Consider the following 23,320-nt stretch of genomic DNA (forward strand, 5'->3'; position numbering starts at 1 on the left):
ATATGTTCTAAAGGTACTTTTACATCAAAACGTACTTCAAAGGGAGATCGTCTTAATCAATCTTTATATGTGTTAAAAAAAAACGTTAAAAAATTATTTTCCCCAACCCTCATAATTCAGTGTCTATTTATGACGTCAGGAATAAGGAACAGAATCTCAACTTAATTCAAGATACGTCCTAGTATTTAGAGCTTTCTAGTAAGTCTTCTGAATCTGTCATTATGTGTGACCATTGATTATAAAACTCACCTTATCTAGAACTAAACCATGGGATATACGTACATAAAATTCAATATGTTTGTTACCTTTCCTATCAAGTATTATGTTCGAGCTAATGATGAGTTCTATAATGATACCACGGGATACTTTGAAAAATTAATGCGATACACAAAATACTCGTCAAGTACACTGTTTACATTGCAGATGATCTGGTATTCTGGAAAATATCAATATGGATACGGCGAGGTTTGCATTTAATTGACTTAACTTTTAAATAGGTTTCAAACCAATGTATCTACAATATTAATGTCCTTACCATGTTGCAGTCTGAAACCGTGAGTGCTGATTAATTTTCTAATAGGAACAAATCCACACCTGACAGTTGTCATTTTTCACTTCAATTTAGATGCCAAATTTTTTCTTGAAGACCTGGAATGACAATAACATTTGTAAGTGCTACTATCTTTTTATATATATCTAACGTAACTGGTAAGGAAAGGGAACTATTTTGGACAATGAAAGGATAGGTTATGACAAGCACAAAATGCTCTATACACAATACAAGTTGCCTTAATTTGCGATGAAACGAACAACGTATTACAGATAAGTAATTTGGAGGTCCCAATCCGAAAGCATGAAGATAACTAACTGAAAATTACAGACTGCTCTGTGAGTCTATTTACTTATATCAGGGTAGTGTATATGGTTACCAAAATAATGGAAATACCCAACTTTGCAACACTGCAACTGCTTTGTAATAGAACAGTGTTTAGTGTTAGTGAGTAGTGCGAAACGTAGTGCAATACCCCAACTCGCTGGTTGTCGGTTGCGTTGGGGTTTCGCGTCTTTAAGCAGTGAGGCTATATGAGACGTGGGATCCGAACAATATGAACTGCCGCCAGAAATCGAACCAGCCGCCGGAAATCGAAGGTCTCCAGCACCAAAAACGAGTACGCTAACCATAGTGCCACAAAGGGGTTCTAGTACGGATTCGAGTGTGCAATAGCTTAGGAGTTTATAGTGCAAAGTGTGAGTCCTTTCCAATTATCAAAGAGGGTAAATTACGGGAGCGCGGTTAGTAGGGGTATCGACAGCAAAGGGTGATGGCATACTAACTCGTGGCAACACATCAGAGAAGAGGAGTAGAGGACGAAAATTAAACGTAAAGAAGAAGAAAATATGAATTTTTTAGTTTAACGTCTACCGGTTGTGCCCTTTAGGCTAAACGAGACCGGTAATTAATGAAAGTTAATGATTATGAAATTAATTTTACTGTGCTCTCCCATCGAGAATCGAACCCGGAACCACCTGCAAAGGTCCACGCACTAGCCACTACACCAGCTGGGAAAAATTAACTAAAACTGAAAAGAACTCACCAAGAACTGTAGAACTAATGGCGACACAACTAATTACAGAGATCAATCATCATCTTGAAGATCTGTTTTTACAATCATAGCTCAACGAAAGCTGTATCTCACCAATCGCTGTCGGGCCGATTTTGAACCGCCGCCTACGCACTACATAAGATTAGGCAGAATTAATGTTATGAAGTCGTCCACGTTCCCAAATCCCATACACAAAGAATATAAAGCTCATAGGTAGCGCGTTTAACAAGAAAGGGGTAGCGGCTGGGAAGCTAGGTAGGATTAATGTCAATGTAACCAAAATTTTTTAATTAAAATCTTGACGACACAATATCAGTCAGTTCCTTATCAAGGTTAAATCGTAGGACTTTTGGTTGGTTGATTTAGAGTTTAAGAGTCCCGTTCAGTACAGAGACAATTTGAAATGTAAAACTCAGTTTAGTTCGATTCGATTTGTTTTTGTGAATATTTTAATTTCCTTAAGCTAAATTTGGACATATCTATATGTTTGGTAACAGCAGATCTTGATCCTTGACGTCTCTCATATATACAAATATGTAATTCTGGAATCAATATTCCTCTTTGTCATACCAATATATGAAAAATCACATTGACAAATAGCTTCATAGACTTCCGCATAAAGAGCCTTCTTTAATAAAGTATTTCTTCAAACCTGTAGAGTGTTCTGTATTTATACCAGATTTGTGTAACTCCCTCGTGGGTGCATGGTTAACATGCTCGCCTTCGCGCGGAAGCTCATGTGGTTCCTGGTGCGGATCCCACGTTAAGCAGTAAGTCCACGTCTTATATAGCTTCGGTGATAAAGGAGACGACAAACTCCAAATCAACCAACCAACAATATTCTTGGGTACTTGGCCATATTTTTCTGGTACTTTATTCAAATTAAATTACAAGTAGCCACACAAAGACGAAATACACAGGTTATTAGGTTTAACTGAAATCTTACATTGTGATGAAAGTTGTACGTCCAACGCAAGTCTTCTTAATCTTTGCTTAGTATCCATGGAAAATCCTACTATTTTACATTAGATTCAAGTTTAGTGTCGCTTTCAGCAGCAAGATTATATAAGACATGGACTTACAGCTTAAAGTAGGATCCGAACCACATGCCCTCCCTCTGTGAATCTAATCCTGGACTTCCGCGCGAAAGACGCGTACGCTAACCATATAGGCACGAGACACTTCCCAATTACTTTAAAAATTTAGCCGTCACGAGACAATAATTTCGCATGAATTAGAGGATTTGCTATGTAAGTAAAAGTTACAAGCGAAAGCGACTGGTTTTCTATATAATTTCCATATGAATTTATTAACCCGTTATATCAAATTCAGAAAATACCAAACTAATAACCTTTCCTACTCAACAGTGAATGTGATTTTTGGATGTACCAAGTTCAATTGCTGAAGAAGTGTCTGTAATCACTTATTAGTTATGCAGACTAACATCATCATCATCATATCTATAATTGAAGACTAGAGCATCTACACTACATAACCTTAAGTACGATTCGGTATTAATACCTTATTTGCGTTTAATGACTGTACGTTCGTGTTAATTTCTAGGACACATTTCACATGTCAGCTAGTTTCTAATACAAAGAGCACTGTTAGAAAAGGACAAATAAGAATGTGAGTTCTTCAAGGCATACGTCCATTTTTCGAAATATAACGAATAGGGGAACAGGAGCTGTTCTCGAAATAATTTCATCATGTAAAATATTACAGCTTAATAAAGGTTAGTTATTGTTATATGTTTCACAAACATTTTTTTAATTTCCTGCTCTCTTTATCCTTCACTACTACGTATGCTTCCATATTGTATTACTGCGCAAAAGTAATACCTTTCAATTGTTCAGCGTTGCAAACTGAGATATTCAGCAATAACGAAAACTATGTATCAAACGAATTATAACTTGTTTCCTTGCCTTATCACCGTACATTGATGATCTTCATTACTCGTTGTTGTTGTTGGATGCTTAAATTTCGTATAATTCTTTCAATTTCCCCGCAAATTTTGGGGAGTCATCTACAGAAATTAACCCAGGGAAAACATTTACCACAACAGATAAATATAAGATAAAGAAAAGAATGTGTCTGTTCATCATTGTTGGGTCACATAACATATCCTACTCTAACCTCTGGGAAATTTACATTCCACTATTCTCCTCCCACTAATTAATATAACGCATTTCTAATCTATGATATGACTACCATCTGCGGAACCTAAGTTTATTTTGCGAAGAATTCTAGCACTTCTTTCTTTCTATCTTTTTTCCAAATATTAAATCATCAACATTATAGGTATTCTGCCATTATTGGCAAGTCACTTGCCGCAACTGCGAAGCTTCCATGCTCCACGGTTTTCCGCTAATCTCTTCGTCTTCAAGTACAATTTTTCTGTTCTGATATCGTCCATTAATCGTAGTTTTCTTCGCCCCCTCCCTCTTTCCTGCAACCATACCCTCTAGCACGTCCCTCATGATAAAGCTCCTTCTTAGCCAACGTCCCAACCAGTTTCTTTTCCTCTTCTTAACCCTTTTAAATTCCGGCTTTCTTTTAGGGTAAATTACAGACTTTTAGTCAAGCGGCTACTGCATCGTTACTATTTATCCTAGGATCATGGTTCATACCTCGTTTTTTTTCACAATAGAGCAATCTTTCTAATGGTACAATCCGCGGCAAAAAACCTGCAACATGAGGATGTAAGTTTATTGTGAAACTACGCCTAACAGCACAGGGAATGAACACAAAGTCTAAGTGGAACGAATCACGGCAGGATAAACCTCGGCCTCCTCCCGTGCACACTTATTTTGGAGTAAAAGACTGCGTCATTTCACAATAAACTTATATGCTCATGTTGCAGGTTTTTTGCCGCGGATTGTACCATTCACATTTCGCTATCATGTCCCTGAGGCGGGAAATATTCAGAGAAATCGAGATTCTTTTCTGAAAATAATATATATATATATATATATATATATATATATATATATATATATATATATTAATTTTGAGCCCCCTGGACCTCCTTGTGTTAACGCAGGGACTTGAAAATCAACTGAAAAATACTAAGGGGTATACTAAATGTGTGTACCAAATTTCAAGCTTCTATCTTGAATACCAAAGGCGAGAAAAATATTTATCAATAATCCCCACAATGTCCCAGATTACCGCAAAAGACCCTGATCTCTGGTATAAAAAAATCCTGAGACATCCATATTCATCTTAAAATTATGGTTCGCTCATCATTCTCTTCAGAATATAACTACCTCTCAAACGGTACCATTCACATGACTCCATCAAGTATATAAGGCGGGAAGATCGCGAAGAAAGGGATTTTTTGGTTAAAATATCATTTTTTAAACTTTTTGCCCTCTGGACCTCCCGTATGTTAAGGCAGAGGTTTGAAAAAGAACCTGATAAATACTACTCGGTGGAATGAACGTTTATACAAAATTTCAATCTCATAGGTACAAACGTAAGTCTGCCTAAAAAATAAATAAAAATAGGCCTAACAAACAAAACATTTTTTTAGTTATGACGTCATCACCTCCTGTCTCGACGCAGAAAGGCGTGAAACCACACGTAACGTGTTCTACAATGCCACTCGACTTGAAAAAACAAACCAAATAAAAAAAACCAAAGTAAAAAGCTTTATTGGTTCTTTTTTAATCGAATAATGAAGACACTACTTTAGTACCTAAAAACAGGTACTAGAACTCCAAAGGGTTAATAATATTTAAAATTGTTCTTTTTTGACCCAGCATTTTCTAACACACACTCATTCGTTTTCCGCTCGACCCAGCTAATTCTCTCCATTCTTCTCTACACCCATATTTCGAAAGCTTCCAGGCGTTTTTCATCATTTTTGTGTAATGTCCATGTTTCTGACCCATACAGTGCAATACTCCACATAAAGCATTTTATGAGTCTTTTCCTCAACTCTTTATTCAATGTCCCACAAAATAGCCTTTTCTTCCTCCTATGCTTCTATTTCACTTTCACATTTCATATCATCATTAATAATACTACCCAGGTGTCCAAAACTAGTCACCTGTTCTATTTTCTCCCCTCCTATTTCTATATTTGACACCGACCTGTTCGTTCCACTCACCATGGCTTTTGTCTTTCTAACATTTATTTTCATCTAATTTTCTTCACAGCCCTTCGTCAAGTTTCCTAACATCTTACTGATTTTCTCTTCAGATTCTGCAACATATCATCTGCAAACCGTATACATCTAATCATTCAACCTCCTACTGAAATGTCGTCTTCGAAAGACGAGTTGGTATTAATGGTTCAAATAAGTTTTGAGGTTAAATTCTGCATCTGCATCTCAGTGGAAATCCCCAATACTGCTTTAAATCGTCACAATCGAAACAAGTTAAAAGATACTATTGAGTAGATAGACCTACATCACAAGGTAGTAACAGGATTTCGGTGGGGTATGGACTTTTGGGTTTCGGGTAGAATAACGAAAAATTGAGGCTTACCAACTCAAAATGTATTACTTCACAACAGTAGGTGGGCTGAAGCTACCATGCGGTACCTAATTTCTGTATTTTTTAAATATTTTGAAACACTTGTCCCAAAACGTTGAAAAGGACGTCACTGATATCTGTTTACGAAAACCACAACTCGATATGCCTTATGGTTACCGAAATATGGGGAATTAAAGAGCGACACTATAGATGTGTGGGGTTTGTGCATTACTTGATGGGTCATTCCATATGAAATCAACACAGAAAAAGCACATTTTTCCCTTACATTTTCGGATTTTTATGATTTTTACGTCACATGAAGATATCACAGCAAGATTAAAAAATACCAAATTTAAACTTTCTAGGTTGATTAGTTTTCGAAATTTTACGGTTCGAAATTTCCAATTTTGGTAAAAAAAATTGCATATATTCTCTAATTTGACATATATCGACTCCTAATTAACATACCGAACTAAGATTTACGTCACTGCAAAGCCATTGTTTTAAGCTTTTCTTAGATATTATAAATCAATAGGTATGTACTGAAAAAATGTTCGAAAATTCGAATTTCTCGAAAAAGGACAATTTTAAATTTGTGAATAAATCTCACATGTAAGTTAGACCTTTATAAAGATACGATCAAAATATAATTTTGGGATCGCGAGATACAAATAATTGAAACGAATCGCGTAAAGTCTTCCACCAGAAAACGCCCAGGCCATCAAGGAATTATACCAAAGTGATGACATTTCTAGGATTATGCCAGGCATGAAAGAATGTATTTCAGTAAGTCGGACAGTAGTGGGAAGAAAATGCGAAGTTGCAAACTCTCGCCAATGGTTCTATACCCATTTACAAGGACTGGCTACTCCTCATGACGTGTGAACCTGGGTCAGATTACTGTTCTATAGGAACTTGCTCTTCATACCCAGGAACTGACGTCATCAAAATTCTGCTGGAAGACCCTAGAGCAGGTTTTCTCAACCTGGGGATCGCGAAGATAAGAGGAAGAGATAAATATAATCAGAATCGAATACAGGAAAATATATTTAATTATTATTTTGAATTTTGTTCTGATAGGCATATTTTTATTTTTATACATACTGTTAAGAATAACAGAAATAGATCTACTAAACATTTTCAACAGGTGCAGAGTTGTTTAAAAATCAATTTAAATGAAAGAGAGATGATATGAAACTAACGAGAACTGCAGATTGAAATACCAGAAAAATACAAATGCAACAAGACCTGCATATTGAAATACAATTAAAATTGAAAACATTAATCCGCAATAGCGTGTTGCGTTTGTTGATAAATCAACAATTCTATTGGCATAAAAGGGATTGCTTTTGTTTAGGATCCTTTGTTGTTCTTTGCAGAATTGTATACGTATGTGTGTGAGCGAATAGTCTTCTTGCCAGCAAGCTGGCCACAATAAAGGTATACTTTTCGTATATTTTTCCTAAATTTTAAATGTAAACAAATTGCTTTTAACAGTTTTTGGTGATACTGAACACACACAAAAATGTACCAAATTCACAACAACATGAGGTAACTCAACATTGGGACCTCTCGAAAATTAAAATAGTCGGCAACTTTTTAAACAACTTTTAAGTTTTTTTTAACAAAAATTAGAAATGACTTTATTTTTATATCACATAACTCAAAATTAAGGGAGTTATGAAGTTTTAAAATTTTCAAACGGCCTCCATTTTGAAACAGTATGATGGATCGGATTCGATATTTGTAATATGAATGAACTGACCAAATTTGATTTTAATCCATTCGCTTTTAGGGAAGTTACTGTATCCACTATATACAAGAAATGGATTCTATTATTATAGAAATGGATATCGTGAAATTTCTGCAACAGTTTTATTAAAAAACCCACACAAGCTTATTACAAACCATAAATTGTAAGGGGGTCGCTGGCAAGAGGATATGATAAAATGGGGGTAGTGATAGGAATTAAGTTGAGAACCACTGCCCTAGAGGAAAACTTACTCGAAACTGTGACTTTCCGTCAATGATTGTCTATTGATAGATGTACATTAGAAACTCTTCAGAAGCCATCATAAGAATTTTTTCAGCTATTTTATCAAAAATTAAATGATCTTTATCAAGACATCATAGCAAAGCAACAACGTTTACTTTTCGACCATACTGAAGGAAAAATTTCTGAACGTGAATTCGTTGTTTGTGACTTCGCGGAAAATTATGACTTTGTTGTACAAGATGAGACACAATCATTTTCCTGGTATACCAACCAACCCCTTCGTCATTTATAGCCGAAAAGGTAACAAATATTACCACCGTAACTTGATTATATCTCACTGCCTTGAGCACAATACTGAGACATTCTACTCTTTTCAGAAGAAGCTTGTGGAATTCCTTCAAAGCAAACATAGTACTGCCCCTGAGAAAATTTTCTATTTTTCGGATGGTTCAACTTTACTGTATAAAAACTGTAAGAACTTTCTCAAGTTATGTTTACACCAACAAGACTTCGGAATATAGGTTGAGTGGAACTTCTTTGCCACAGCCCATGGTCAAGGCCCATGCGATGGTATAGGAAGCACTGTGAAGAAACTGGCAAGAAAACCTAGCCTCCAGCGCCCATTTTCAGATCAAATCTTGGAACCATTACAACTTTATGACTGGGCAAAGAAGAGTATCTCCGGGATTGAGTTCATATTTCCTACTCACTCAGAATATGCTGCAACGTATGTATTTCTTGAAAAAGTTTCGAAGATATTCACGGAGTTCAAGGGACAGGAAGACTCAATGCCTTTGTTCTCCGTGACAGAACGTCTGTAGTGACTAAAGCCCTTCTCCTTTTCTTCAACACCCAGCATACACCAGCTACTGACACCCAGGACGCTTCCATTAAGTGGAATTCATGAATATGTGACTACAAATTTACGAAGGAAATTGGTGGCTCGGACATTCAGTCACTACTAATCAAGAAGATGGCTAGGTGATGATAGCATTCAAGCTACTTAACTGTAGTGCATCTATAAGCAGAAACTAACCTCTAGCTAAAGTCTTTCGAAGAGATGTTTCTTGAAAGCTCTGGTAGTTCTTTTGACGTCATCTTCAGAAATACGGTAAACATGACCAGTAGGTGTCACTGGGCTCACGTCGAACAAAATGTCTCGTAACTGAACCCACAGACCATCATCTTTTTTTTTTTTTTTTTTTTTTCAATCCAAATATGGTGGACGTATTGTGGGTTCAGTCACGAGACATTCTGTTCGACGTGAGCCCAGTGACACCTACTGGTCATGTTTACCGTATTTCTGAAGATGACGTCAAAAGAACTACCACAGCTTTCAAGAAACATCTCTTCAAAAGACTTTAGCTAGAGGTTAGTTTCTGCTTATAGATGCGCTACAGTTAAATAGCTTGAATGATTGTCAAATCTTACAGCGCAAGGAAAGTTCAGTGAACACTATGCAAATCATGTAAGACATTTTTTTCTTTATTTACACAATTTCCTTCGAAGTCTGTCTCTCTCGATCCCATAACGAGCCCAAAATTATATTTTGCCTGTACCTTTATAAAGACCTCACCTACATATAAGATGTTTTTTACAAATTTAAAATTGCCCTTTTTCGAGAAATTTGAATTTTCGAACATTCTTTTTAATACACCCCCATTGATTTATATATCTAAAAAAAAAAAAAAAAAGCTTAAAACAATGGCTTTGCGATGACGTGTCTTAGTTCGGTACGTTAAAGAAGTTAATATATGCAATTTTTTGACCAAAATTGGAAATTTTGAGAGCTAATCAACCTGGAAGGTTTAAATTTGGTATTTTTCAATCTTGTGTGATATCTTAATGTGACGTAAACATCATCAAAATCTGAAAGGGTCAGTATAAATCGGTATGTTGATATGGAATGACCCGGGTGCAATTTCGAAAAATGAATTACTGAGGCATAACAATCACCTCAAAAGTAGATTCAATCCAAAACACACACACACATTCATATGAGGTTTGTAGGTACCATAGTGTTCGCAAAACTCTCATATTTAGACATTTCCAAAATATATCTTAAGGAAGTTTTAAAGAATGTTACAGATAAGTATTTACCCAAAACTGCAAGTTGGAACATCTAATGGTAAACGTAATAGGGGAAATAAATAGCGATACCATAGGTATCTGGGGATTGCGTACTAGAGAGTACAATTTTGAAGAATTAATTACAGAGAAGCTCCAACTCCAAGAACACTTATAATCTGAAACACCCCTATAGGGTTTGGCAGTTTAATGGGGTTCGTGAAACTCGTATTTTTAAATATTTCCAAAATATGACGTAACAAAAATTTGAACAATGATACAGATACATGTTCTATCGAAAACAGTCAAGTCGGAATACCTAATGGTTACAGAAAAGCGATTAAATAAAAATACCATAGGGTGTGGAGTATGCGTATTAGACGGTACAATTTCGAAAAATTAATTACTAAAGTCCAACAACAACTCCCAGAACAGCTCCAGTCCAAAAACAAATGTACACTTCTATGGAGCTGGGCGTACCATGGGATTCGTACAACTACTAATTTATACACATTTCCAAAACATATATAGCAAAGATTCAAAGAACGTTGCACACAGCCTATGTATTTAACGAAACCTAGAATTCAATATATCTAAGGCTATGAAAATATTGTCAAATAAAGAGAGGCATTCTATACAGTTACGGGCTTTTCGTGTTAGATGATAAAATTTCCGAAATCGGTCATGAAAGGTTAATAAACACTTCAGAAGCAATTTCATCCTAAAATAATTAGGTATCTCCATGAGGTTTTAGAATATCATGCGGTCTGCCAAGATTAAATTTTAGAAGCTTTGGAAAATATATTTTTTTTATATTTTTAAAGTGTGTTAGAAATATGTGTTTATCCAAAACTTTCGGCCGGTACACCTAAGGGCTATAGAGAGACATCATGAAATAAAAACGTACTACATGTTAGAATTTGGGAAACAATTATTGATGCCCAAAAACCTAAGTAAGATGGTAACCTTATGGGTTAAGTGAGTACCATAGTACATTTTTTATCGAAAAAATAGTATAGTTCTAAGTTTTCTTCCAACAATTCCAAGAGTACATCGAGCCGTGTGAAACAGTGAAATTTTCATTTCATTATCCCATATAGCAAAAGAGATATACGGAATTATATTTTTGATGACGTCATATATAGAGACCCTTTGCATTGGAACTTTTGGATCTATGTTATAAGGAGGAGAACGTTAAGATAACAAGTATACCTTAATTGAGTCTGGTGAGAACTTTCCAGTTGATTATGACCGTACCCTTGTGGATTAAATGTACCCTGTATAATTAAAAAACAAATACTATTCGATTTTTAAATTTCTTCCGAAGCAGCTTAAAGAGTATACAGAGCTATGTTAAACGGTGAAAACTTCATGTCAATATCTAATATAGTAAACGAGATATTAGGAATTATATTTTTGATGACGTCATAAATATAGAAATCCTTAGGAAGTTAGACTTTGGGATCTATGTTATAAGTAGTAGTAGTTTCAGAAAACTAATGTATATACATTAATTGAGAGTCTCGTGGAAATTCTGAAGTTTATTATGATTTTCATTTTCATTTAACATTTGACGCATAAAGAGTTATTGTCCGATTAAAAAAAAAAAAAAAAAAAGAAAACTTTCACTTTAGATCGAAAACATATTTGGAGATGATTTTCCCTCTTACATTTTGTTGTAACTCTGACAACAGTGTTACCCTGTATCAGGGGACTTTTGAGACACCCTGTACTTTATTCATTATCTACACATCTCTTTATGCTTCTTCGGACGAGTCGTTTGGGCTATACACTCTTTATACGTCCAATGTTAAATGAAAATGCTACGTTGACATTTACCGGGACCCACAATATAAGTGACTGAAGATACTGTCTTTTACGCTATAGTGTCGATGGCCAACCCCCATTTCAAACATGTCCCCATTCATCATACTCTTACAAAATTTACCCACCTGCCGGTAAATGGCAACGTTGCATTTCCATATAACATTGGAAACATAAAGAGTGTACAGCACGATCGGTTAATCCGATTTAAAAAAAAAAAAATCCTTCACTTTAGATTGAAAACATCATACTTGGAGACGGTTTATCCTCTTACATTTTGTTGTAACTCTGATGGAGTGATAATAACAGAGTTATCTTATTTCAGGGGACTTTTGAGACACCCTGTATATTAGAGATATGTTTAATGCCTCATTCGAAAGGACACATAATGCTGAACAACTTTTATTAGAGACTAGCAGCGTTCACCCCGCTTCGCTGCGGTCACCCCGGAACGCAATAAACGTTGTTACTTAGATAATTTTTACTTTTTCGCTTTCAAAGCGCCTGTCATTTATGTTAACCCGCCGAGTGACACGGTCATGCGGGTTGCATATAAATACGTTTATTTTTACCTATGATGAACTAATAACAAAGGATTTGTACGTATGGACACTTGAATGGTCAATTATCTCAAGACACTGGTAATTAAAAATTAAAGTGATATGATAAAAACCATCTAGGGTCCAAATCCTAATAACCCCCCAAAAATGAAAGAAATTGGTTCAGCCGTATTAGCGTGATGAGTTCACAAAGGATTTGTGCGTTCTCTTTTATATATATAGATGTTTAGCCTGTAATTGTGTTACAAAGTCACATAATTACTCCGTTTGTTATTATGTCTGTCGTAAATGACCACCAACGGCGGCCATATTGGACTTAACGATCTTCCAGACTGAATATCCTTAAGGACTTTTTCAGGTTTGCTTAGAATGTGCTCACCATCATTTTGGCGCAGGTTTCATTTCTATTGCAATTTGTTCAAGGTAAGGTGTCTTTTTTACATACGTTGACTGGGCTAATGTTCTGGTCGAGTTTTGGCACACTACATTTCGGAAAATTTACACGTACTATTTAATACTCTGCAAGAAAAGACATGCCGTATTTATAAGGAACAAATTTCTGTAGGCGACAGAATTAAATAGAAACTAATACATCTGTACTTTAGGTTATGTGTAGGATTACTAGTGTAAAATCACTTCAAATATTTTAAGAAGGATAAAATAAGTGCACCCATATGAAAGATGATTATACTATTTTCCACCGGTGTAGAGAAGGTGTGTTTTATGTTTACAAGTACAGCATAACTAGTGTGAAACCATGACAAGTGCTATTGAAACTCGTTATCATTGCCAAAACCCACTTGTTTTCACTACTCACGCTTAAGCACATAAGCATCGCTGATGCGCCTGCTCACTTAGGACGTACTCCCGCAAGGTCACCCGCTTAGCCCTGCGCTGACTCGTTTAAGTAGCAGTCGTATTTTTCGTAGCCACCTGACACGGATTGGTTTGAGTTTTTGCTTCTTATATTTATACCATCCATTTGAACACCATATTTATACGCAAATCGTGAAAGAATTGTAATTTTTCAACAATTACTTCTGCTGGCCCTTGTACTTTATCTAAGCTAAATTGAGTAATGTTATGTCGCACAGTGCAAATCTGTTGGAGAACAATAACAAGGAAACTACTGAAAGAATTATAGGGTAATCTTCCAATACTGACCTGCAAGTTCAGAATATTCAAAAATGCAGAAATTAGGTACCTCAAACCTCACTGGGATACGTACCCACCTACTTTTGTGTAGTAACACATTTTGAATTGTTACACCTAACTAAATACTTCGCAATTCTTCGGTTTTCTACCAGAAACCACAGTCCATACCGACCAAAATATATTTTTCGTTTAAGTTCAATTTTTGAATATATCCTTATATATTGCAACCACATCATAGTATCAGCAACATCAACGGTCGTCGTAAAGATGTAACCATTCGCAAGATAAATTATAAATGCCTACTAAAATTTGCAGTTTTCTCGAATTACATTACCATTGTTGTTTTTACTTTTTCATACAATGTGTGTGTTACATTATTAAATTAAGTACGGAGTACTTCTTGTACGCATATACAAAGATTGATTAGATGTTAGCAGAATATATAAATATCTACTGGAATTCTACGATTCGAACTATATTGTCAGTTGTATCAATTCCATTGGGAAAATGGTTTAAATTACGGAACTTCACATTTTCGTTAAAACTGATTGAAATTCGAGATTACCAAGTAAATAAATAAAATGTAAACTGTACTTGCTTACCTTGTTAGAATTTTACACAGCGTCAATTAAATTAAAATGTACACAAAAGTCTGTTTTACATTCATTTGTAAAGCTGTACTTCGCATACAAAATGTTTAACTGTACTTAACAACGATCTTCCTTCATCATATTCATGTGCCAGATTCTAGAAGATATCTCTAAATTGCGATATTAATTGTAGCAAGGTCAAAGAATGTACAGGTTTCGCAACATATGATTAAAATAAAATAACAATTGTGGGAAGTAAATGAGAACGACGTAATAAAAAGCTCCAATTCTGAAATCACTTATTTAATGTCCACACATTGTTCCTATGGCTTGACGTTAAAATAGTACAAATTTTATTTCCATATATGTTTACTCTGCAATAAATTACTTCTTACTATATACTGCTTATCTACAAAATCTCACCGCACTTCAGACAATGCATATCGAGGGGTATGACGTCATTGAACCTTTGATATATATTCGTATAAAAAACTTATGTAAAAATTAAAGTATAGGCAAATCCTCATAACTTTACACTTTTAAATTCACACTTTAAACCTACCTATATAGGTAGACTGGTAAATCAGTCTACCTTCTTATTTCATGTAGTCTTCATTTAATTTTCAAACACAACAGCAGATGGCTACCGTATCACGGCTAGGAAAGGAAAATATAAACAATTGCCATACGAAGACAAATACATTACTACTGATCTAGACACTTATTAGCAAATAATGTACTGCGCCATATTTGATCAATGATCTTTCTTCTCTTAAATAGACTTTCGAGTTTTGAAGGAATCTTTCTCAGCTGCAAAATAAATATTTAAAAAGTCGAAAGCAAACTTAGTAGTCCTCCTAAGATTAGAACATTTTCTAAAGTTGTATCATCTCGTTCACTGGCGTCTCTGGCAGGTAATTTTTTTTTTTTTGGGGGGGGGGCATCGAAGAAAGTGATTAAAATGGTGCTACCTAGCCCAACCTATTTATTATCTTCGATTCCATTTATTAACTTTCTGCTTACCTTCACGGATCCCCTAAGGTATATCAAGAACTCTGATATTTCTATAATCGTTCCACAGCCTGAATAATATATTCCAAATAAATATGATTATTATTTATTTATATATATTTATTTGTTATTCTGTCGTTAGTAAATAAATTAAATTAGAATGAAATGTTGAATATTTTGTACTTAAAAATATTGGGGGACGCGACCCCCTCGTCCCTCCGCCAGAGACGCCTATGATCTCGTTAACATAAGCAGCACCGATTAGAAAAGATATCCTCCCCAGGGGGATAGTGACAATGCTAGAGGGGAAAACAGAGCGGATGCCCCTGGTGTTATCTTCCTCCTTGACTGCCCCAGACATTGGTAAAATAATTAGTCTATGGACCAGACAAGATTTGAGTATAATTTGGGAGTACCAGATTTCCTTCAAACCACAATTGTATTAGTACCTGATGACCACGAAAAATTGTGATGGCCGTCTCGGAACGGTAGCTTTTCAAGATGGCATTGAATCTAAGGTGGCGTCCGAGTCGATTTATATACCTGGCTATATCTCGGTTCCTAATTATCGAATTTTAACGCTCTTTCTTTTTAGACGATAGCTCATTATATTTGCAACAAGTGCCGTTGTAATCATTTTGCCGTATCTTGGACGATATATGAGGAAAACAGTCTTGGGAAGTAACATAACGCAAGTAACGCGTTACTTTTTAAGTAACGTTTCCTAGTAACGCGTTACATTTTTTCCAAAGTAACTGTAACGGTAACGCGTTACAAATTTTTAAGTAACGTACCTAGTTTGCGTTACTTTTTTCGCGTTACATTTCGGATGAGTAACTACAATATATGTATATTTTTTTTTCGGAAACAAATGTTTCTTTCCTGTAAGTGAATTTCTCAGAATGGAACTATGGAGCATAAACGATGTCAGTGACCGACAATTCCTGCACTGTTGACCTTTTCCCGTTTCGCCTTATGACCTCTAGCAATGAAATTTGCATGTAAAACCTGTTATCACTTTTCATCTTAATGCAAGGCGGAACGGGAAATCTCGATGTGCATTTTCCGGTTTCGCCTTACGAACTTTACGTTGGTAAGCTTGCAAATACATTCATAGATACAATTTGATTTGTTTATTTACATAACAAAATATAGTGCCACTTGCTGTTTTTGGAAGATGAGGACAGCCTCAGGGAAATCACGTGTACTGATTGCAAGCACCTGGAAGATTTTGTCTTAGATTTTGACAGCTCCAAATCAATACATTCAGTGTGAACTACGAGTGCAATGATACTGGTAGTCTATTTTACTTTTGAATGGTGTTTTTATAAAGATGGAGAACGAAAATACACTATTTTATCGTTCGAACATTTGAAAGAATACTTTTTCTTAAAAGCTGAAGATGATGGTGAACAGCAGTGGCGTATTTAGAGGTGGGGCTTACGGCTTAAGTCCCCCCCGAAATCTTACTTACTATAGTAAAGTATATAAAATATCTTGCAGAATTTTCACATTTTCAGGCAAAGCCCCCCGAAACAAAATCGTAAATATGTCTCTGGTGAACAGAATTTAAAAGTAAAGTGGGAAATATTTATCAACAACTAGGGTGCCATAATTAATGACATTCAGTAAGGGTTTAATATGAATAAACTGTGTTCTGATGAGCAGGCCTACTTTATTGATGTAATGTTGATGGTATGTAATATTAGAGTTCTTTTAGATCAGTTTGCATATCCTAAAGTCCCGTTGATTATAGAGTTTGGAACAACTAGCTTTAGAAAGCATGTATCGATTTTAGAGTTATTGGCAAATTTTGATTCACCCCCAGTTCATGAGTTCTCATTTTATCAGTTGCAGTGTAATGCTTCTCAACATTGTTATTATTATATAATTAGTTTAGCAGAATAATAATAAGCAACCATTTTTTTCTAACGCATAGGGATGGGTACGAGTCAAGCTAAAACTCTACTCGAATCCAAGTCGTGTTTTGAGTCAAGTCAAAAGTAATATTCTCGAGTCGAGTTCCGAGCCGATTCACTGTTTTTGGCGTCGAGTCGAGTTTGATAAATGGCTCGCTCGTTTTAACTCGTTTTGAAATCATGGCCTGATTAGACTGGAAAGCGAAAGCCATGAGAAATGTAAGATAAGCAGTAATATGGAATACTTTTAGTGTTGGTCACGAGAGGGGACACTGCTCACATCTCGTCTCATCTCGATAGCGAGACTACAAGAGATTTTTTATAACAAGCTTAGCTCGGCTCGGCTTAACTAAGCCGATAGCTCGAGCCGGCTCGCTTGGGGTGAACCATCGGCTCGAGCTGGCTTGGTTGGGATAAGCCAACTGCTCGGTTTGACTCAACTGAGCGTAGGGCTCTAGCCGATTCGGCTGGGTGAGTTGTTGGCTCAGCTCACTTCTAGGTTTGGGTCGATAGTGAATGAGCTGTGAGCCGATCTGCTCGAGTTGTTGACAATTCTAAATCCGGGCCGAGCAGTTTTGAAGATATTTGGCCAGTGCCCTATAACTTTTAACAACGTTTGGCTCGAGCCCGAATCATTAACCTACACCCTGAACCCAAATTCAGAACAATGTCCTTGACTCCTAGACTTCACGACTATCGAGGTTGGCAATCAACTACTTTTTTGGTATTCATATATAAACCGCCTATCTTTCATGTTTATACACAGTGTTGTTATAATAATAATAATAATAAGAAGAAGAAGAAGAAGTTGTAGTAGTAGTAGTAGTAGTAGTAGTAGTACAATTGATAATAATTATATTGTCTATGTAAGATACTTGAACAGAGTACTCGAAACTATACACCAGATTTGGCTCGACTCGACTCGAAACTTGACCCGAATTGGAGAAAATTTTTCAAGCCAAGTTCTCGGGTCGAGCTCAGAGATGTCTGTTTCTAGTCGAATCGAGTTTCAAAGAAAACTTGCTCGAATTCACTCGTGCTACGAGTAACGCAGTATGGCATTTTAGTCAATGTTACATTACATTAAAGTGTTCATATAGTTGTCAAGTAAAGATTTGTCCTTATATTTACATAAATCGATTCAGAACGTGCAATAATAATAATAATAATAATAATAATAATAATAATAATAATAATAATAATAATAATAATAATAATAATAATAATAATAATAATAATAATAATAATAATAATAATAATAATAGCGGTAGTAATAGCAGTACGGAAAACTGAAGTAATAAGATTTTTTTACATATTCAAAGTTTCGGACCTAAAAGTAACGCGTTAGTAACGCGTTACTATCGAAGTAAACTAACAGTTACTTTTTTGAGGCAAGCAACGCGTTACATTTTAAGAGAAAGTAAAGTAACTTGTAACGCGTTACATTTTTACAAGTAACTTACCCAACACTGGAGGAAAATAACAAAAAATGAATTTCGAAGCGCTTGAAGTTTTATTTAATCTATATTAATCGTAACAACAAAACATTTTATGAAAAAATACTTTGGCCAAAAGAGAAGAAACATTAATTAACTTTCGTTTGATGTATTTGTGAACATTCTATCAAAAGTGAATGTGCCAGTACTCAGCCTTCTAACTCAAATTGTAAGTTTGAATGTCATACTTGATTTGAATTTTGAACAGAATGAGACTTCTTCATGATATATGTATTCATTATTTAGTCTAGTTTACAATGAAAGGAGTGCATTTAATGTCATTTTTAGGATTTTAACAATATTTATAAATTTCCTAAAGTGACGAAGAATATCAGTATTCAGCCACTACATTCTAGAACTCAGCCATTAACGAACCTAAAGTCAGCCAACAAAATTCGAAATTAATGATAAAAACAAATGTAATATCATGGAGCTTTTTTATTTTGTTACATGACACTGCAAATATAACAGATTACATTGTAATTATCTAACAAAAAAAAAAAACATTATTTATTTCTTGGAAAAACAGGAACAAAATTGTATTCAGCGGTCCCTTCATAAAAATATAAGCTGCCATGAACCTAAAACATTTCAAATAGAACTAAAGTTGATACATCATAGCCAAATTTCATGACCAGTTTATCACAATGTCATTTGATCACTCTAGTTAAAAGTTAGAAAACGCAAAGAGAAAAAAACTCACAAAAATATTAAATAAAATTGAGTTATGTTTTCATAAAAATTGTACAAAGTTAGGAATATTTCATGCAGAACTAGAGTGGAAATATGTCAAAGCCACCAGTTCATCACCATTATTGTTTGAACACCTTCATTAAGTTAGAAAACGCAAATAAAACATTTACTTCTCACAAATAATAGTAAAATTGTATTAGTTGTCTCCACAAAAATTCCACGAAGTTGGATTTTTTTTTTTTTGCTTAAATTGCTTTCATCCGTTCTAAGATCTTGGTCATCATTATATTTATCCATTCATTTGATGATATGGCCCTTGGTAATTTATTTTCCTTCGTTTCTTCTTTGAAGTATTCGCAATTGGTCCTGGCCAAAATAAATTATTTTCCAAATTTGGTGAGACTTGTCTACTGTTATTTGAACTCTTTTCTGGAGCTTTATCTATGATTGTGTTCTCAATATTAACGTAGGCGCTTTGAACTTGAAGTAATGTACCATCTTTCAAAACATTGTACCATCTCTACAACAGCCTAACTTGTTATATATAGGTCCTCAGTCATATTTTTAGCTATATCACTAAATTCACTCAAAAACAATTTATGTTGCATCTAGACTTCTTAGCTTTTATGGTGGCACACAATTATTGAAATAAAATACACCTTTTAATTATCCATACATACTTTATATGATGGTTCGAGAACTATTATATTATTTATTTATATAGAACGTTGTTATGACAACCTAAGAACACAAAACTCATCAAATTAACACATTAGAATAAATTTTGATTCTCTTCCTTTTCGTATTATTTTCCTCCTCTTCTTCTAACTAGTTAGTGCATACTTTAAAATTTCACACATTGCCCAGAAGTATAATAAAAGATATTTAGAATTACACTGAAAATACAAAGATATCGTTACATATGTCGCCCGAAATACAGGACTTTCTTTTATTGAATTTACAAATAAAAGAAAAGAATCCTGGACTGTTAAGTAATACATATTAATCATGCGATTTTTTGAATGCACCTCGTATATATGAAAATTACAATTCATATAAATATACATGTATCATATTTATTTTTATAACAATATTATATTTATTTTAAATGTTATCATTGACTTCATTTATTTATACATTTCAACGTTGATAAGGCACATTCGAAATTTAATTTACAAGTTATTTAATTTTAAGTCCTCTTTCGGGTCCATTAAATGCTTGTTACAAGTTAATAATTATTTACTTGGGCATAATGAAGAGGGTTTTGAAAGAGATATATCTATGATATTCATATGGTTGTTCTTTGCACGAAAAAGGATCAAATATGGAATATAGTTTAACAAAATATAGATTAAGATTGAAATATCGACAACATCCAGAACGAAATACGATAATTAACTTCTTATCAAATGTACAAATGAATTATCTTCATAGAATTCAAATAAGGTACGAATAACAAACAAAACCGTAACAATATTTAAAACGAAATAAAGCAAAAATCAATTGGATATGGTTTTCTCGGATGCCATAACTTTAGCTTAAGTTACACGACCAAGAAATTCATTCAAGTTGCATTGAAAATCATAAATCGGGATACAGTCTTGCGCGTTACTTATTTCTATGGTTCCTTGTTTCTTGTTTTGAGAATTTGTATCATCTATGAGATTTCTACGAAGTTCACTTCGATGAAAATTAGATCTAATGAGTACATGCTTCTTAAGTGTACGATTACTATTACGGTTGCTACCAAGATTAGGTTCGATTACGCGATTTCTATTACTGTTATTAAGAAGGTTAGGTTCGGTTATCTTACCGGTAGAATTAGGTTCAGTTCTCATTCGCTTCACTGGTGGCGAAATATCGTGTCTCCTAACGGATCTGTACTTGTCCTTTACACGATATCCACGGCAGTCTGTCCTACCACAGTTTCTGTTTCTTATGTGATTAAGTTCGGTTGCATTATCGATACACGTGAATTTAGCATTACCTTTTACATTAGAATCACACTTTAATTTCACATGAATGTTTTGAATTTGATTTCGACTAAGGTTAGTTTGGTTCAGGTTAGTACGGTATTGCTCCATGGATGGATTTTCAAAATTTTGCAATGTCATACTTAGATGATTGAAATCAACGCATTGTGCCGCATTCGGTAAAAGCACTATAGTATTGTTCACTACTATCATTTTAGTTTTTTTCGTTGAGTGAACAGCTCCAACTCAAATGACCAATCACTACAAGCATTGGTGGGAAACCACGTTTTCTTTCTGAATTTCACGAATACTGGGATCAATATTCTCCCTGCTATATGCACCAATGTCGTGTATATATCATTAAACGGTTCCATTATCATTATTTTATCTTCAGGATTAATACCATGTTGAATATATCGTGAATACAAGCAGTCAATAGCGTTCACGATACGAAAATGATCATAACTTTTCGCACATTGATACATACCAAAATCTTCATTACACGTAGCATCAGTAAGACAATCAAAAACATTCGAATGAAAAGAGAAGTCAGAATAATCTGATCCACCCAATACCGCAGTATGTATTATTTTCTTCCTCTTCTTCTAACTAGTTAGTGTATATTTTAAAATTTCACACATTGCCCAAAAGTATAATAAAAGATATTTAGAATTACACTGAAAATACAAAGATATCGTTACATTTCCCATTACATTATGGACCAATATTTCAGTACGATCTGATTGACAAGGAAATAAAGAAGGAATCTGCGAGGAAATCAACTCGCAGATGAGCTGAGTTGAGATTCGGCGTTGCTTTTCTTTGATGTTATTTACAGTTGATAAATTCCCCATTCTTTCAATAGAATTATAAATCGAAGCTTCCTCCTGGATATCACTTAACATTGTTTCAACATCTACACCTTTCTCCTCCAGTTTTTCTTTTACATAAGAAATCATTGACTGAGCTGATTGAAAGTGTTGTGAATTAACGTCATCCGATACACTGCAATCTTTTTCCAAACGTCTTTTCACTAGGCTATTTTTAATGCATTTAGAGTAGTCTACAGCATTTGCATTGAAAGGACACAAGTTACAATTCCTGAAACCATTTCTAATTGAATCAGAGAGAAGAATGGTTCACTACCGTTGACAAGAGTGAATAGAAGTGAGCTTTTGTTATACACTTATTTATGTTTTTGGGTTGGCTTTGCCAGTCATGAACTGTCTTCTTCCATTCTATCTTTAGGGGTTTGAAGACACTGACATCTGCTGGCTGAAGAATGTGTATTGTATTAGGTGGTAAGGCATTTAGAATTATTCCGTTTTCGCTGCAAAACACATTAAGTTCCATAGTTGGATGTGTGCGATGTCCATCAGCAAATAAAATCATTGGTCTTTTAACGTTATTTCTTCCAGCCGTTTGTGTATACCATTTACAATATACTCATAAAAAGTATCACTCCTCATCCAGCCTGTTTCTGGTCTTCCCCAAAACCAGACCTTTGGCATACTTTCTATGGTGTCACACGGTGGTGTAACATACGGGAAAATAACCATTGGAAATGCAGTTTCGCCGTTTGCAGAGAAAACTAGAAGAACAGTGATTGTTTCTTTGTCAATTGCACGTCGGATTCCATAAACATTTTTCAAACCTTTCGATGCAATAACTTTACCAGTTTCGGGGCAAAAGCTAAAACTAGTTTCATCACCATTAAAGATTCGGATGGGATCTTGAAGAATATCGGATGTGTTAATGCTTTGGAGGTACTCCTCGAGTTCTTTAAACCACTTCCGAATGAATTCTTCGGTAACTGTTGCTCTTGCCTTCGGGAACTCTGCAAACTAATTCTGGGTTTCCTCGTAAGAACAATTTATACCATTTCTCTCCTGGATAGCTCTCTTTGAAAGGTTTCTTTCTTGTCACCTTTTACAATAGTGTATACTGCATT

The 23,320-nt window shown here is 34.8% G+C and overlaps 1 protein-coding gene across 2 annotated transcripts in view; it reads right to left on the reverse strand.

Moving 5' to 3' along the window:
- ClpX (Caseinolytic protease chaperone subunit) overlaps positions 1-14,994 on the reverse strand; it is an 84,103-nt gene extending 69,109 nt beyond the window's left edge. Inside the window, exons 1-2 of one of the 2 annotated variants that reach the window (XM_081733882.1) lie at positions 14,840-14,994; positions 536-648 (exon numbers count right to left, since the gene is read on the reverse strand). In XM_081733882.1, coding sequence (XP_081590008.1) covers positions 536-608 — 73 coding nt within the window. In that variant the 5' untranslated portion in view covers positions 609-648; positions 14,840-14,994. Of the gene's footprint in view, positions 1-535; positions 649-14,289; positions 14,749-14,839 lie in introns of those variants that run through there. The other variant, XM_081733883.1, reaches the window with a different exon arrangement.
- Between the last annotated feature and the right edge of the window lie 8,326 nt (positions 14,995-23,320).

This window comes from Thermobia domestica, chromosome 12, assembly GCF_964235325.1.
Source record: "Thermobia domestica chromosome 12, izTheDome1.hap1.1, whole genome shotgun sequence".
In the NCBI taxonomy this organism is placed as follows: domain Eukaryota; kingdom Metazoa; phylum Arthropoda; class Insecta; order Zygentoma; family Lepismatidae; genus Thermobia; species Thermobia domestica.